Source organism: Pelophylax lessonae, assembly GCF_965119305.1.
Source record: "Pelophylax lessonae genome assembly, chromosome: 11".
NCBI classification, from domain to species: Eukaryota; Metazoa; Chordata; class Amphibia; order Anura; family Ranidae; genus Pelophylax; species Pelophylax lessonae.
In genome coordinates, this window is record NC_138778.1 from 22,755,888 (window position 1) to 22,773,740 (window position 17,853).

The 17,853-nt window shown below is 42.6% G+C and overlaps 1 protein-coding gene across 1 annotated transcript in view; it reads left to right on the forward strand.

The window, feature by feature from the left end:
• ABCA5 (ATP binding cassette subfamily A member 5) overlaps nucleotides 1-17,853 on the forward strand; it is a 102,831-nt gene that overhangs the window by 47,038 nt on the left and 37,940 nt on the right. Inside the window, exons 14-20 of the mRNA XM_082271562.1 lie at nucleotides 907-1,045; nucleotides 6,813-6,903; nucleotides 9,257-9,396; nucleotides 10,266-10,385; nucleotides 10,968-11,169; nucleotides 13,460-13,629; nucleotides 15,451-15,578. Of these exons, the coding sequence (XP_082127688.1) occupies nucleotides 907-1,045; nucleotides 6,813-6,903; nucleotides 9,257-9,396; nucleotides 10,266-10,385; nucleotides 10,968-11,169; nucleotides 13,460-13,629; nucleotides 15,451-15,578 (990 nt within the window). The remainder of the gene's footprint in view (nucleotides 1-906; nucleotides 1,046-6,812; nucleotides 6,904-9,256; nucleotides 9,397-10,265; nucleotides 10,386-10,967; nucleotides 11,170-13,459; nucleotides 13,630-15,450; nucleotides 15,579-17,853) is intronic.

Consider the following 17,853-nt stretch of genomic DNA (forward strand, 5'->3'; position numbering starts at 1 on the left):
GTAAAAATCTATTTTTTTTAACATTTTCGGACAATTTGTTTTATGCTACATATGTTTGGTAAAAAAAATCGCAAAAAGCGTATTTTGATTGGTTTGCGCAAAAGTTATCGCGCTTACTAACAAAGGGAAAGATTTTTTTCATTTTTGGTGTTTTTTTTTTAACGAGTAATGACGGAGATCTGCGATTTTTTTTGCGGGACTGCGACATTGCGGCGGACAGATCGAACCCTTGACTGACATTTTTGACACTTTTGGGGTTACCAGTGACATTACTGCAGTAATCAGTGCTATACATATGCACTGTTACTGTAAAAATGACACTGGCAGGGAAGGGGTTAACTGTATTGGAGAGGGAGGGGTTAAGTGTGTCCTAGGGGCGTGCTTCTAACTGTGATGGGACATGGCTACTAGTGTAAAAACAGAGATCAACGGTCCTACATAGTAGAACCGTATGATCACCATTCTTACACAGGGGAGAATGACAGGCGGCTTGTTTACATTAGCCACCTGCCTTTCTCCCTTCCCGGGAGCCGGGAATGAGCCGGGGCGGGCACGCGCCTCAGCGGGCGCACGCTCGCCCGCTATTGGCTCACAAGCCGGTGACAGGCTAGTGACGTATATATACGTCACTTTGCCTGGCCGGAGCTGACCTCCGCAGTATATGTACTTGCGGCGGTCGGCAAGTGGTTAAAGGCCCAGTCCACTTGACAGTTCTGTCTCACTTGTAGGAGGAGCTTGATGCTTCCAGTTGGCTCCCGGCTGAGCGATATTACAGCAACGTTTATTGTCAATTGGGAGCAGCTTGGTCTATTTTTATCTGAATGAGACAGCGACAGATGGCGAGGACAATGCTTTCTGGTGACCCCTCTTTTTTGTCTGGTGGTGACCTCTTGATGTGTTTGGCAGGTGCTGCTCCTGGATGAGCCCACGGCGGGTATGGATTCCTGCTCCCGCTACACAGTCTGGAATGTGTTAAAGAAGAGGAAGGCGAACAATGTGATTGTGTTCAGCACACACTGTATGGAGGAAGCCGACATCCTGGCGGGTACGCAACCTTGCGCATTGCTCAGCATTGTGCGATTATGCTTTATATCAGACGATGGTGTGTTGTAATATTACAATTGTATAATTCGTTATATCATGAAAGATACATTGTTTCACATATAATAAAGTAAAATAACCGCGCTAAACCACAAAAATTCAATCTGTGAGGAATTGAATAAAACAAAGCTGCAGCTACAGTAGGACACACCAAAAGTAATATATAAACAGGTAAAGCTGCGCTAAATGATATATGTGATAAACAAATACAGTGAATGATATCACTAAAGATATCAATAAAAATAAAGACAATGTGATATTGAATAATCATGTGCTCATGCAATTAAATAAATAAAGTATAAAGACTTCCGGGTATTACGTGGTGACGTCAGCACGCCTTACCGACGTGTTTCGTCATAGATGACGTCTTCCGGGGGAGTCTTCCTATAGAGTTCTATATGCCTGAATATTTGGTGTTTCTGGTAAGCGCAATAGCGTGATTCACTTTCAGCACGGTGATAGCATTATTGAGCGGTGGAGGTTTGCTTTCGAGCACTGCTATACTCATGAGCAATGTGTTTATTTTTATTGATATCTTTAGTGATACAGTGAATGATATCACTAAAGATATCAATAAAAATAAACACAATGTGATATTGAATAATCATGTGCTCATGCAATTAAATAAATAAAGTGACATCCAATTATATCAGAAAGATAAACCACAAAGTCCAATAAATTATATAAATAAAGTCCAAAGATATGTATAGCAGTGCTCGAAAGCAAACCTCCACCGCTCAATAATGCTATCACCGTGCTGAAAGTGAATCACGCTATTGCGCTTACCAGAAACACCATATATTCAGGCATATAGAACTCTATAGGAAGACTCCCCAGGAAGACGTCATCTATGACGAAACACGTCGGGAAGGCGTGCTGACATCACCACGTAATACCCGGAAGTCTTTATACTTTATTTATTTAATTGCATGAGCACATGATTATTCGATATCACATTGTCTTTATTTTTTATTGATATCTTTAGTGATATCATTCACTGTATTTGTTTATCACATATATCATTTAGCGCAGCTTTACCTGTTTATACATTGTTTCACATGGTTGGTGAGAAGAAATAATACGACGACGAGGGTGAAATTAGTAGAGTGCATCCGGAAAGTATTCACAGCGCTTCACTTTTTACAGGATTATTCCAAAATGGATTAGTCATTATTTTCCTCAAAATTCTACAAACAATACCCCATAATGACGGCATGAAAGAAGTTTGAAATCTTTGCATATTTATTAAAAATAAAAAACAAAAAAATCATATGTTCATAAGTATTCACCGCCTTTGCCACGACATTCGACACTCAAAATTGAGGTCAGGTGCATCCTGTTTCCACTGATCATCCATAAGATGTTTCTACAACTTGATTGGAGTCCACCTGTGGTAAATTCAGTTGATTGGACATGATTTGGAAAGGCACACCTGTCTATACAAGGTTCCACAGTTAACAGTAAATGTCAGAACGCAAACCAAGCCATGAAATCCAAGGAATTGTCTGAATACCTCTGAGACTGGTTTTTATGGAGGCACAGATGTGGGGAAAGGTTAAAGAAAAAATTCTGCAGCATTGAAGGTCCCAATGAGCACAGTGGCCTCCATCATCCGTAAATGGAAGAATATTGGAACCACCAGGACTCTTCCTAGAATGAGTGATCGGGGAGGGAGGTGACCAAGAACCCGATGGTCACTCTGGCAGAACCTTCCAGAAGAACAACCATCTCTGCAGAACTCAACCTATAGCCTTATTCCTAAGTAGATTAAATTCTTTATTTTCCTCTAAAGTCTACAAACAATACCCCATAACATGAAGTGCCCATTCACACTACCGCGACGTGTCAGGCGACTGGTCGCGGTCCATGCAGTGCTACGGGAACCGTTCTAATTGGAGTGACTCAAGTCGCTCCGACTTAGAAAATAGTTCCTGTACTACTTCGGGGTGACATTGGAGCGACTTGCATTGACATTCATTATATGAAGTCCGTGCAAGTCGCGACGAAGTCGCGGTGCACGCGACTTCACAGGTCGCCCCCGAAGTCGTGCCGCGGTAGTGTGAACCGGCACGAAAGACGTTTGTTTGAAATCTTTGCAAATTTATTAAAAATAAAAAACAAAAAAAATCCCATGTACATAAGTATTCACAGCCTCTGCTCAATACTTTGGTGAAGCACCTTTGGCACCAATTACAGCCCCAAGTCTTTTTGAGTATGATGCTACACACTTGGCACACCTATTGCTGGGCAGTTTCTCCCATTCTTCTTTGCAGGACCTCTCAAGCTCCATCAGGTTGGGCAACCTAAAGACATTCACAGAGTTGTCCTGTAGCCACTCCTTTGTTATCTTGGCTGTGTGCTTAAGGTCGTTGTCCTGTTGGAAGATGAACCTTCGCCCCCATCTTAGGTCCAGAGGGCTCTGGAGTAGGTTATTTATCAAGGATGTCTCTGTACTTTGCTGCATTCATCTTTCCCTCGATCCTGACTAGTCTCCCAGTTCCTGCCACCGAAAGACATCCCCACAGCATGATGCCAACACCACCATTCTTCACTGTAGGGATGGTTTTGGGCAGTTGATGAGTGGTGCCTGGTTTCTTCCAGATGTAATGCTTTCCATTCAGGCCAAAGAGATCATATTTTTGTTTATTTTGTTTCTCATGGTCTGAGACTTCAGGTGCCTTTTGGCAAACTCCGGGTGGGCTGTCATGTGCCTTTTACTGAGGAGTGGCTTCTGTCTGGCCGCTCTACCATACGGCCTGATTGGTGGAGAGCTGCAGAGATGGTTGTTCTTATGGAAGGTTCTCCTCTCTCCACAGAGAAATGCTGGAGCTCTGTCAGAGTGACCATCAGGTTCTTGGTTACCTCCCTTCCCGATCACTCAATTTGGCCGGGCGGCCCTCTCTAAGGAGAGTCCTGGTGGTTCCAAACTTTTTCCATTTATGGATGATGGAGGCCACTGTGCTCATTGGGATCTTCAATGCTGCAGAATTTTTTCTGTACCCTTCCCCAGATCTGTGCCTCCATACAATCCCGTCTTGGAGGTCTGCAGACAATTTCTTGGACTTCATGGCTTGGTTTGTGCTCTGACATGCACTGTTAACATGTGAGTACATGCCATGACATGCGGGACCTTATACAGACAGGTGTGTGCCTTTCCAAATCATGTCCAATCAACTGAATTTACCACAGGTGGACTCCAATCAAGTTGTTGAAACATCTCAAGGATGATCAGTGGAAACAGGATGCACCTGAGCTCAATTTTGAGTGTCATGGCAAAGGGTGTGAATACTTATGTACATGGGATTTTTTTGTTGTTAATAAATTTGCAAAGATTTCAAACAAACTTCTTTCACGTTGTCATTATGTGGGATTGTTTGTAGAATTCTGAGGAAAATAATTGAATCCATTTTGGAATAAGGCTGTAACATAACAAAAGTGAAGCACTGTGAATACTTTCCGTATGCTCTGTATATTACCACCACACCTCTGAATTTCTAGCACAAATATCAATATTCTCCTTGACTGATCGGGAGAAAAACCTATAGTAGAGTTCCTGTTACTTCATTTTGACAGCGTGATTTTCACGCAATTCGGCGTGTCACAATTACCTTGAATGTGCTGCCCTCTGCGTGTTTGTTGTCTGATATGAAGCTCCTGCTTCTTTATGTAACACTCAAAGGTCTTGCCGCACCCCAGCCTGTGATTGGACTGTGAAAGGAGAAGCAGCAGACTGATAAGCTCATCTCTCTGTCACTCTGCTGTCTCCTCCTATCCGCATGCTCCTTGTCAAAATAAAAAGTTAATGATGCTTTCGGGGTCAGTCCACTGTAAACTGCTGTCTAGTCATGGGTGGATTCTGTGGGCTGTCCTTCAAGCTTGAAGCTCCCGTATTTCTTCTCCCCATCCCTCTCTATGCTGAATTCTCTGTCATTTCTAACAATATGGGGAGCAAAACCCCCTTCAAACAGCAGCAGCAGATGAGAAAATCAGAGCAGGTGGGCGGAGTTAACCTGGCCATACATTATACAATTTTCTTGTTTGTTTCCTTTAGTGTTTAGGTGTGACCTCATATTATATGATTTTGGTAAATAAATTGTACAAGAAGATTGTGTAATGTATGGCTATCCTTAGGAACACCTGTGAAATAACCACAGCAGGTGGGAGGAGTTAGGAACACCTGTGAAATAATCACAGCAGGTGGGAGGAGTTAGGAACACCTGTGAAATAATCACAGCAGGTGGGAGGAGTTAGGAACACCTGTGAAATAATCACAGCAGGTGGGAGGAGTTAGGAACACCTGTGAAATAATCACAGCAGGTGGGAGGGGTTAGGAACACCTGTGAAATAATCACAGCAGGTGGGAGGGGTTAGGAACACCTGTAAAATAACCACAGCAGGTGGGAGGAGTTAGGAACACCTGTGAAATAATCACAGCAGGTGGGCGGAGTTAGGAACACCTGTGAAATTATCACAGCAAGTGGGTGGAGTTAAGGACAGCTGTGAAATTATCATAGCAGGTGGGAGGAGTTAGGAACACCTGTGAAATAACCACAGCAGGTGGGAGGAGTTAGGAACACCTGTGAAATAATCACAGCAGGTGGGCGGAGTTAGGAACACCTGTGAAATTATCACAGCAAGTGGGTGGAGTTAAGGACAGCTGTGAAATTATCATAGCAGGTGGGAGGAGATAGGAACACCTGTGAAATAATCACAGCAGGTGGGAGGAGTTAGGAAAACCTGTGAAATAACCACAGCAGGTGGGAGGAGTTAGGAACACCTGTGAAATAACCACAGCAGGTGGGAGGAGTTAGGAACACCTGTGAAATAATCACAGCAGGTGGGAGGAGTTAGGAACACCTGTGAAATTATCACAGCAAGTGGGTGGAGTTAAGGACAGCTGTGAAATTATCATAGCAGGTGGGAGGAGTTAGGAACACCTGTGAAATAATCACAGCAGGTGGGAGGAGTTAGGAAAACCTGTGAAATAACCACAGCAGGTGGGAGGAGTTAGGAACACCTGTGAAATAACCACAGCAGGTGGGAGGAGTTAGGAACACCTGTGAAATAATCACAGCAGGTGGGAGGAGTTAGGAACACCTGTGAAATAATCACAGCAGGTGGGAGGAGTTAGGAACACTTGTGAAATAATCACAGCAGGTGGGCGGAGTTAGGAACACCTGTGAAATTATCACAGCAAGTGGGTGGATTTAAGGACAGCTGTGAAATAATCATAGCAGGTGGGAGTTAGGAACACCTATGAAATAAACGCAGCGGTGAGCGAAGTTAGGAACACCTGTGAAATAATCACAGCAGGTGGGAGGAGTTAGGAACACCTGTGAAAAAATCGCAGCAGGTTGGAGGAGTTAGGAACACCTGTGAAATAATCACAGCAGGCGGGCGGAGTTAAGGACACCTGTGAAATAATCACAGCAGGTGGGAGGAGTTAGGAACACCTGTGAAATAATCACAGCAGGTGGGCGGAGTTAGGAACACCTGTGAAAAAAAATTACAGCAGGTGGGCGGAGTTAGGAACAGCTGTGAAATAGACAAGCAGGTGGGCGGAGTTATGAACTCCAATGCATAGATATGGGGAGAGCTGTTCAGCGCACTATTGATCACATGACTGTAACCTTGGATAGGACCTCCCCTTTTATGAAATATATATTACATATTTATACAAAATATAATCCTCTTTCTAATTTGTATTTCAGACAGAAAAGCCGTCCTCTCTCAGGGCACCTTGAAATGTGTTGGATCCTCTCTGTTCCTGAAGAGCAAGTGGGGTGTCAGCTACCGTCTAAGGTATATTGCAATGTTATTTGCTGATAACAGATACCATCCCATGTGCAGCAAAACAAAAGGTGTGCAAAGTGCTACCGTTTCTTTTCTGTGGCCACAGCCTGAGTTGATTAGCCTGTCCCCTGCCAGCATGATGTAGAGAAGAACCCCTTGCTCTCTGTGTGGAAGCAGTGGTCTCTCTCCTGGCATCCAACGTGCCCCATGCTGAGTCAGACATAGCCCTGCAATTACCAATGCTCATTACTGATTTGAGGGCTCAGGCTCTGACCTCTGCAGAGAGACCGCTGCTTCAACACAGAGAGGCTTTTTTGGACAGAAAAAAAAAATTACAGGTATGCATATTGTTACATTGTTCCAGCTTACCTGTGGGATTCTTCTATATCTATATCTCCCCTCTGCAGCTCGTCCAATCAGAGAATGCTGTGCATTAATTCAGAAAATACAAAGCATTCTCTGAATGACACCCGTACCCAACAGATGACCTCCTGGTCCCGTTGGTCCAAAATGCTACTTCCGGTCCATAATGAAGTGGACCAGTCAAACAAATAGGTGGGGCCGTGCCATAACATAAAGCAGCAGAAAGTGAATATGGGACCGGCTATTTAAATATTCAATTAATTAAGAATAAAATTCTAATAAAATTAATTGTAAAAGTTAAAAAAAGAACAAATTCAATATCTAAAACAATATATATAAATTGTTGGATATTCCATAAAAATGAAAGATATATAAATAGGAATCTAATGTAGTAAATGAGGACAGGGCTGCTGTTAAAAATCAAGGGGCCCCATACAGCCTACCTGACAGAGCCCCCCCTCAGAATATATTAAGACAATATTTTCACTAAAAATACACTAAAATCATTATTAGCGGACACAAACATAACTGAGAACCCGCGTGAATTAGCCCTTTTTATACGTTTTTTTACATTTTTTTAATTCTATATATTTTTTTCAAATGTTAAAAATGTTTACAATTATTTTATTTTACAATTTTGTTAAATGATTTATTCAAATTTTTGATTATTATTTTTTTTTACAATTTATTTTTTTTTTCAGGACAGGGAAACCTGCAGCATTGGGTTGGGGGGGGGGGCGACACAGTGAATAGGGGGGCACACAGGGAGGGGGTGGGGGATCAGAAGCAGTTAGAACAGGAAGGGGGATCGGTGTCGGAGAAGCAATTACAGGAACGATGCCCTGAGTCTGTGTCTCTCCCTGCAGTGGCTGAAAGCTGGTAAGAGGGGGAAAAACTGGCTTTCAGCTGCTGCAGAGAGCCGCACAGGGCTTCCTTCTGTAATTGCCCCTCCGCACCGATTCCCTGTGCTGTCGGGGCCCCTCTGTGTGCCTGGGCCCCCTATATGAGGACTGGTGGCCCCCCCTCCCCTATCAGCGGCTCTGAATGAGGACAGCATATTGACATTTGACAACCCTAAGTTGTTTTTTTTTTTACCAAAGACATGTAGCAGAACACATTTTGGCCTAAATATGTGAAGAAATTAGCTTTTATATATATATATATATATATTTTTTTTTTATTGGATATGTTTTATAACAGTATATATATATATATACACGATTGCTACATTTTGCACTTCTGGTAGATGCCGAACTGCATCTCGTTGCTGTGTACCTGTACTATGCAATGACAATAAAGTTGTATCTATCTATCTATCTATCTATCTATCTATCTATCTATCTATCTATCTATATATATATATATATATATATATATATATATATATATATATAAAATATAAATATAAATAATATATATAAAATAAAATATATATAAAAGTATAAAATGTTTTATAACATTTTTGTAAAAAATATTGTTTTTTTTCTAAATTTTTGGTCTTTTTTTCGCTTAGATAATAAAAAATAAAAAACCCAGTGATGACCAAGTAGCACCAAAAGAAATGTATTTGTGTGAAAAAAAAATGATCTAAATTTCATCTGGGTACAGTATTGCTTGACTGCGCAATTACCAGTTACAGTAGCGCAGTGCTGAATAGCAAAACATGTCCTGATCATGAAGGGGGTAAAACCTTTTGGAGCTGAAGCGGTTAAAATTCCTCTAATTTTTTTTAATTTAACGATTATGGATTTCCCATCGATTTCAGTCCCATTGCCAGGGGTCACCAGGACGAATAGTGGGAGTGATTCCCCCCCAGTGGGAACACCAACTTCAAACACCCAGCAGGGGTTTTAATCCCCCCCCCCCTTAATTGTTTTATCCAAAACGAAAAACTCTTTCTTTTAGATACACTGTGGTGAAGGAAGTCATTGGGTCGGTCTGGTGGGTCTTTGTAATATATTCTCTTTCAGTGACCAAACAAATGTGTCTTTCCATTCAGCATGGATATAAAATCCTCGTGTAACATTGCGTCTGTGTCTGCGCTCGTCTCACAACACATTCCCGGGGCGAGTCTTATGCTGGCCACTGAGAACTCCCTCATCTACGGATTACCATTGAAGGACGTGGACATATTCCCAGGTACTTAGTGATGGTCTATATATACAATTTGAGATATTTACTGCACAAGGTGGGCTCAGGGGTGATTGGAATTTATCTGTATAGGGACCATGTTAGATCTCATGAGGATGGAGGCAGGTAAGTCCAGTTGAGTTGTTTTTATCCTAAATTTTTCTACGTTTGGTTCGGCTGAGCTGTCTTTATCCTGGATTTTGCTACATTTGGTCCGGTTGAGTTGTATTTATCTTGGATTTTGCTAAATTCTGGTTCAGTTGAGTTGTATTTAGCCTATATTTTGCTACATTTGGTCCAGTTGGGTTGTCTTTATCCTGGATTTCTGGTCCAGTTTAGTTGTATCTATCCTGGATTTTGCTACGTTTGCTCTGGTCTGGTTGTCTTTATTCTAGATTTTGCTACCTGGTGGTCCGGTTGAGTTGTTTTTATTCTGTATTTTGCTAAATTCTGGTCCAATTGAGTTGTATTTATCCTAAATTTTTCTACGTTTGGTCCGGTTGTGTTGTCTTTATCCTAGTTTTTGCTAAGTTCTGGTCTGGCTGAGCTGTCTTTATCCTGGATTTTGTTAAATTCTGGTCTGGTTGAGTTGTCTTTATCCTGGATTTTGCCAAGTTTTGGTCCAGCTGAGTTGTCTTTATCCAGAATTTTGCTACGTTTGGTCTGTTTGGGTTGTCTTTATTCCAAGATTTTGCTACCTGGTGGTCTGGTTGAGTTGTCTTTATTGTGTATTTTGCTACATTTCGGTCCAGTTGAGTTACCTTTATTCTAGTTTTTGCTCAATTTAGTCAGGTTGAGTTGCCTTTATTCTGGATTTGCTACTTTTGGTCAGGTTGAGTTGTCTTCATTCTGGATTTTGTGTGATTTCCATTTTCTAGGATTGTTTTCAGCCTTGGACAATGACTGCAGTCTGGGAATCCTGACCTATGGGGTGTCGGTCACTACGTTGGAGGATGTCTTCTTCAGACTGGAAGCAGAATCTGATGTGGACCAAACAGGTAATGATCCCCTGATCCCGTTGATTGATCTGAGATCTGAGATTTGTTGTCTTGCTCAGCCTCAGGAGACATGACTCCTTTCCTGATCCTTAAAACAGAACTAAAATGCATCTGAGCACCGCAAACTGAAAACGATATTTAATAATTTTTATTATGCAAAGCAAACTCGCCCATCCACCCATGTCTCCATGCTTTATTTTTTTTTTCATTTTGAAAAATAAATCTTGGTCAGAGCTGGCGGGAGACCGATGCTGCATCCACCTCTCTTTTAAGTAATCAAATTGGCCAAAGTATTTTTGTCGTTAAGCAGCGTATGCTGACGCTGCTAAATTCGGCTTGGGTATCTAGGCTTCAGCGACCTCTTGTAACAAAAGGGTTAATTACTGTCACTGAGGATATTTTATATCAACCAATGGCTGTATACGGCTTTACACCAAAACAATATAAAAAAAACGTTGAACGAGGGGTGCAGTAAGGGTAAAAGATGTCCACAAATCCTAATCGGCTTTAGGAGACATATTGCATTTGGATTGAGTTTTACGTCCTTGAATCATATTATTCTATGTCTGTGTTTTATTACAGATGGCAATATTTTTACTCATCAGAGGATAGATGATGACAGGAAGTGGAAATCCACCGAGGATATTGACCAGGGCTTACTAGCCCTTCCAGAACCTGATCCCTGCACCGTGAGTGGCCGTGATCTGTGGAAGCAGCAAGTCCGGACCATAGCCAAGTTACATTTCCGGAACTTATACCGAGACCGAAAGTGTGTCCGAAACGTGTGAGTATTTATCTGCTAAGAGATAGTAAGGAACATTTATAGTAAATCTATGGAGTGGGCTAACAATGTTAAAAAATCAGTCCACCCAAAAGGTGTGATTTTTTTTTTCTTAGCCCCCATTCACACTGGGGCGACGCTACTTCGCACCGCGACCTCCGAGGTCGCGGTGCGAGCAGCGCGCCGCTACCTCGGAGCGGCCGCCACGGACTTCGTAACATTGAAGTCTATGGCGGTCGCCTCCTGGTCACCCAAAAGAAGCTCCGGACCCTTTTTCTGAGTCGGAGCGACTTGTGTCGCTCCTATCAGAACGGGTCCGCAGCTTCCCTATGGGAGGCGACCTGCGGCGACCTGTGAGGCGACCAGGTCGCCTCACAGGTCGCCCCAGTGTGAACGAGGGCTTATATTCTTACATCTTTTGGTTGTGCATTTCCTCTGTGTCCCATAGGATCCCCTATCTTCCCACTGGATTTAATACTGTGGAGAATCCATTTAAAGGAGTGGGAACACCCTGGATTGGGTCAGATGCCCAAAACTCCAAAGTGAGAGGGAATAGAGCCAGGAGCTAGAGAGGGGATTTCTCACCATTGGAATCCCTAGTAGATAAAAACTCCTTTAGATAACCAATTGCCCCAGACATCACTAATTTGTGTGAAATATTTTTGGGTGGACTAAGTACTTAACTGGGTCTGAGTAGCAACCTAAGATCCCTGAGTTCCTTATAAAGGAAATGTATGATTGCCTTGTGACTTCCTCCCTTTGTCTTGTGACTCCTCCTGCTGATGCATGGGTCTTCCTTTTGGCCAGTGAGTCTAACCATCTCATTCCTAGCTGGTATGGTGCCCCCTGGCAGCTGATGTGGGCTCACCCAAGGTGCAAGGTCTAAGTGCCAGTTGGTCTTCAGCAGAGCTCTTGAAGATGTAACAGTAGTGGTACCAGTGTTTTTTTTTCTTTAAACTGCCACTAGGAGGTCACAGTCCTCAGGATCACCTGGGGTTGCTGGGACAGAAGAGCTATGATGCAGAGACTATTCAAGATGAAGAAGACAAGAGAGTAGTTGAGGCTAGGCAAGTGAGCAGCCAGGTCCAGGCAGAGGTCATGGCAGGCAAAAGAGCAGCCGGGCCCAGGCAGAAGTAATCGCAGGCAAGAGAGCAGCCAGGTCCAGACAGAGGTCATGGCAGGCAAGGGAGCAGGTATTTAAAGAGAAAAATTGACCGCACTCTGGAGTAGATGAACTGGAGATGTTTATTCCCATAAACTCAAATACACAGGTGCATCACACAGACATGGGACAGGTTGACATGTTTCATGATTCTATTGATCGCTTACTCATAACCAAATGGCAAGGGAGCAACCAGGTCCAGGCAGAGGTAATGGCAGGCAAGAGAAGAGTAAGGTCCAGACAGGGGTCCTGACAGGCAAGAGAGCAGCCAGGTCCAGGCAGAGGTTTTGGCAGGCAAGAGAGCAGCCAGGTCCAGGTGGGGGGTCCTGGTAGGCAAGAGAGCAGCCAGGTCCAGGTGGGGGGTCCTGGCAGGCAAGAGAGCAGCCAGGTCCAGGCAGGGGTCCTGGCAGGAAAAACAACAGCCAGTTTCAAGCAATAGTCAAGGCAGTTGTCAGGAAAGAGAGTAGTCCAGCACAGGCAGGGGTCATGGCAGGCAATAAAGTCCATTTGGATCAGCAACAAGCATGTAACTAGCAGGTAAGTATTTTAGCTCTTTAACTTTTAAGATACAGCACCTACCACTTCAAAGGCTGGAGCTTAAATACCCTTCTGGTAAGAAGACACACCAGCATTGTTACTGGGAACTGTAGAAGTCTTGTCAGGGATTCTGAGAGTACCATAACGCCAGTCAGTAGGAATGTCTGGGCAGAAGGATTGGTTGTGGTTAAACAAAACATAGTTGTGTTGTCCCTTATAGAGCTCCCTGGGATCTGAGGCACATTTGCCGATAGACATGCCACCCACCAACACTGTCATCCTGCCGCATGTGCTCTTTCATTTGGCCATTTTGCTGGCTGTCATGTTTATGAGACAAGCAACCAAATGGCCAACTAAAGGAGTTCACACGACAGACTACCTATGCTGCTGCTAATTGTGAGGCAGTGGGTTATAATTTAACGTTGTCAATGGAAGTGCTATTACTGGTGGGATCTCCACATAAAAAAACTTTTCAGCAGCCACAAAAAAATTATTTTGCTAAAGAAAACTGTATACATTGAGACATGATGCCAAAACATACTGAATATAGATTTATGGTTTACACTTTAAATTCTTCTGTTCTTTTTCTTTCAGGTGTCTGTCTTTATTACTTTTTCTGGCTGCCCAGATTGCAGTAAACATTCTTCACTGGTACAACCACAAGCCTTCCATCCCCATCAAACTATCTTCAGATCTGTATTTTCTGCGTCCAGGACAGAAGAGTCAAAAGGACCTCACCAGCCTTCTTATCCAGAGCTCCACAGGTAGCCTTTGGATCCCTAATGTCACTGAAAGGGAATATCAGGCACAGCTTAGCACCGCAATGAGTAATTTATATGTAATGTCAAAAGCTGAATGCCCACATCCCCATTTTTTTGAAGAAAAAATGTTTTGGGATTGTAAAAGGAAATAAATCCTCTCTCCAATAAAGTCTTGTTTTGGTGGGTTCAAGATGCCAAGGAACCCTTACACATAGTCACCCTTACCCATAGTGACCCTTACAAATAGTGTAGTTCATATGCTAATCCACACTGTACTCTAATCTTGGGAAAACACACCAGAGCGTTCAGTAGATCCAAACGAATGAGCAGTTTCTTTTTTTTGCCAGTTTCAGCTTTTCCTGGTCCTACCCCTTCTTCATAAGTATTGGTAATTCAAGCAAGGCTTGAATGGCAGAAGAGGGTGCTGCCAAGCTGTTACAGGAACGTAAATCACATGGCTACCAAGGGTGGGTGAAAACCTCACCACCAGTGGCTCTTGGTGGACCATCTTAATAATGCTTCTCCTCCTCTTCCACCAGTGCCTGTTGTGGACCACCATAGGAATGTTCTACCTTCTCATCTTTTTCCACTGCTTCCTCTTGGTGGACCACCATAATAATTTTCTCCTTTTTCCTCCGCTTCCACTGGTGCCTCTCAGTGGACCACCATAATGTTCTCCCTTCCCCTCCTCTTCCACCGGTGCCTCTTGGTGGACCACCATAATAAGGTTCTCTCTTCTCATCCTCTTCTACTGGGGACTCTTGGTGGACTACCATAATAATGTTCTCCCTTCCCCTCCTTTTCCAACGCTGTCTCTTGGTGGAACACCATAATAATTTTCTCCCTTCTCCTCTTTTACCGGAGCCTCTTGGTGGACCACCATAATAAGGTTCTCCCTTCTCCTCCTCTTCCACCGGTACCTCTTGGAGGACCACCTTAATAATGTTCTCCCTTCTTCTTCTCTTTCTCTTCCACTGGTGCCTCTTGCTGGACCACCATAATACGGTTCTCCCTTTTGCTCCTCTTCCACTGGTGCCTCTTGGTGGACTACCATAATAAGGTCCTCCTTTCTCCTCTTTTACTGGGGCCCCTTGGTGGGCCACCATAATAAGGTTCTCCCCTCTCCTCCTCTTCCACCGGTGCCTCTTTGTGGACCACCATAATATTGTTCTCCCTTCTTCTCCTCTTCCACTAGTGCTTCTTGGTGGACCTCCATAAAAGTGTTCTTCCTTCTCCTCCTCTTCTACTGGGGCCTCTTGGTGGACCACCAATATTGTTCTCCCTTCTCTTCCTCTTCTACTGGTGCCTCTTGGTGGACCACCATAAAAATGTTCTCCCTTCTTCTCCTCTTCCACTAGTGCTTCTTGGTGGACCTCCATAAAAGTGTTCTTCCTTCTCCTCCTCTTCTACTGGGGCCTCTTGGTGGACCACAATAATAATGTTCTCTCCTCTCCTCCTCTTCTACCGGGGACTCTTGGTGGACCACCATATTTAGGTTCTCCCTTCCCGCCTCTTCCACCAGTGCCTCTTGGTGGACCACCATAATAATGTTCTCCCTTCTCCTCCTCTTCTACTGGTGCCTCTTGGTGGACCACCATAATAATGTTCTCTCCTCCTCTTCTACCGGTGCCTCTTGGTGGACCACAATAATAATGTTCTCCCTTCTCCTCTTCCATCAGTGCTTCTTGGTGGACTATCATTCTAATAAACAATAAAATAATACTCCTCTTCCCCTACACCTCTTTTTCTGTCTTGCTGACAATGTTTATATTCAACACTAATGCAAATTATCCATCGTAAAGCTTTGCTCTTTTTTCTCCACAGGTGCCAGTATAGATGAGATAATTGACCATCTGCACAGCCAAAGAATAAAGGTGGAACTGATGAACGGGACCGATTATATGTCTGTCGCCCCTCACAGTGGCGGTTTGGATGTCATTAATTCAGGAAAGGTAGGAGGGTGTAAGAAGTTAGTAGAGTACAGCACAGCATTCACCGCATTTATCCAATCACTGGTGGGAAGATGTGAAGCGGGCCAAAATAAGCAACCATAACCAGTTCAGCTCCCCTTCTTGTATAGCCCTTATAGACCAGAACAACTTTCACATTTCCACTATAGGCATCTTTATTTGGTGATAACTATTAAGAACAAACTAGGCTTTGCTATGGCAATATTATGTAGTTAACATTTTTTAATTTATATATTCTATAGGTATAAAGACATAACAGCAATTATTTGCTTTTTTTTTCTACTTTGTGAGCTTTGTTTTTTAAAAAGAAAATGTTTTACTATAAGAGCCCGTTCACACTGGGGCGACCTGTCAGGCGACCTGGTCGCCTGACAGGTCGCCGTAGGTCGGCTGCCATAGAGAAGCTGTGGAACCGTTCTAATAGGAGCGACACGAGTCGCTCCGACTTAGAAAAAGGGTCCGGAACTTCTTTGGGGCGACCCGGAGCGACCTGCATTGACTTCAATGATATAAAGTCTGTGCCGGCCGCTCCGAGGTCACGGTGCGAGCTGCGCACCGCGACCTGTGAGGTCGCCCCGGCAAGTAGCGTCGCCCCAGTGTGAACGGGGTCTAAAGAAAATGTATACATTTTATTCTGTAGTGTGTTTTGTGTAAAATGACATTACAAAAAAATGTTTCTGGTTCAAAGTACATCAAAACTATTGGCTAATGAATAAAGACACTTTTTTGTCAATTTTGCACAATAATATGACACAAAAAATAACAAACAACATGGCTAGAAAAAGAATTCTTAATTGTAAAAAAAAAAAAGGTAAGAAATCTGTGAAAAAATAATAGCTAAAGGGACGAAAGAGTTATTTAGGAGTGATTATGGTTAATAAGGGGTTAAGTAGGAAAATATTTAAAATTCACTTTTTTTTTTTATACTGGTAACATTTCTTTCACTGATGTCATATGCTCATAAAAGGTCACAGATTTTGATCTGCATATGAATGAAATAATAAAAATAATAATACAAGTAATTTTTAATAAAAAAAAATGCTGGAAAATTATAGCTAATAGGATGAAAGAGTTAATTGGGGTTGATTAGGGTTAATAGAGGTTAAATAGGAATACATGTAAAAAAAAAATGTTTTTATGTGCAATAATTCTTTAACTGATTTCATATGCAGATAAAAGGTCACAGCTTTTGATCTGCATATGAATGAAATAATAAAAATAATAATAAAAGTAATTTTTAATAAAAAAATGCTGGAAAATTATAGCTAATAGGATGAAAGAGTTAATTGGGGTTTATTAGGGTTAATAGAGGTTAAATAGGAATACATATTAAAAAAATGTTTTTATGTGCAATATTTCTTTAACTGATTTCATATGCAGATAAAATGTAACAGCTTTTGATCTGCCTGTGAATGAATGAGTAAATGCAATATAACAATAGATTGTTACAAAGTATTACTCTGTGACATTTGCAGGTGTCTTTTTGCACAGGCATTTTGGCAGCTGCTGCTCCTGTGTAATACAAAGCAACTTGTTTTATTTGCCAGCAGTTGCTGTTAAAATATCACTAAACCCACAAAAGCAAAATCAGTCTGTGTATACAGTACAGTAAAGCATGCTTGTTATACTCACTGTGGAACCCAAGGGGTTAATCATGCATGTTGTGTAAAAAGGCTGCTTGATCCTGTCTTCTCTGATCCTCCCCTTCATCCACAGTCCCTAATCCATCTGTTGATAGTACAGAGCCTTGGGGGCACTCTGCACATGCTCAGTTTGGTGTGTATTGCTAGAGGTTTTTTTTTTTTTTTTCTTGGGAGGGTGCATGTGATTGGAACAGGGCCAATCAGCACTGTCCAGATAGAGGGTCAGGGGTCCTGCAACATGATAGGACATATACAAATTGTGTAGCAGGCCAATCATTTTAGTGATTATCCCTACATGACCATCACCAATGGGTGTTTGCCAATATAGCTAGAAACATACATACAAAAAGTACCCTGTATAGACACGGGCATAAGGAGCTATAATGCTGGCAAAGCATCTAGGCAGAGGGGTATGGTAAGGAATATAAATAGTGGCTAGTCACTTTTTATATTCCGTACCATATCCCTCTGCCTAGATCCTTTGCCAGCATTATAGCTCCTTATGCCCGTGTCTATACAGGGTACTTTTTGTTAGCTTAATACAGGGATCCTCAAACTACGGCCCTCCAGCTGTTGCAGAACTACACATCCCATGAGGCATTGTAAAACTCTCA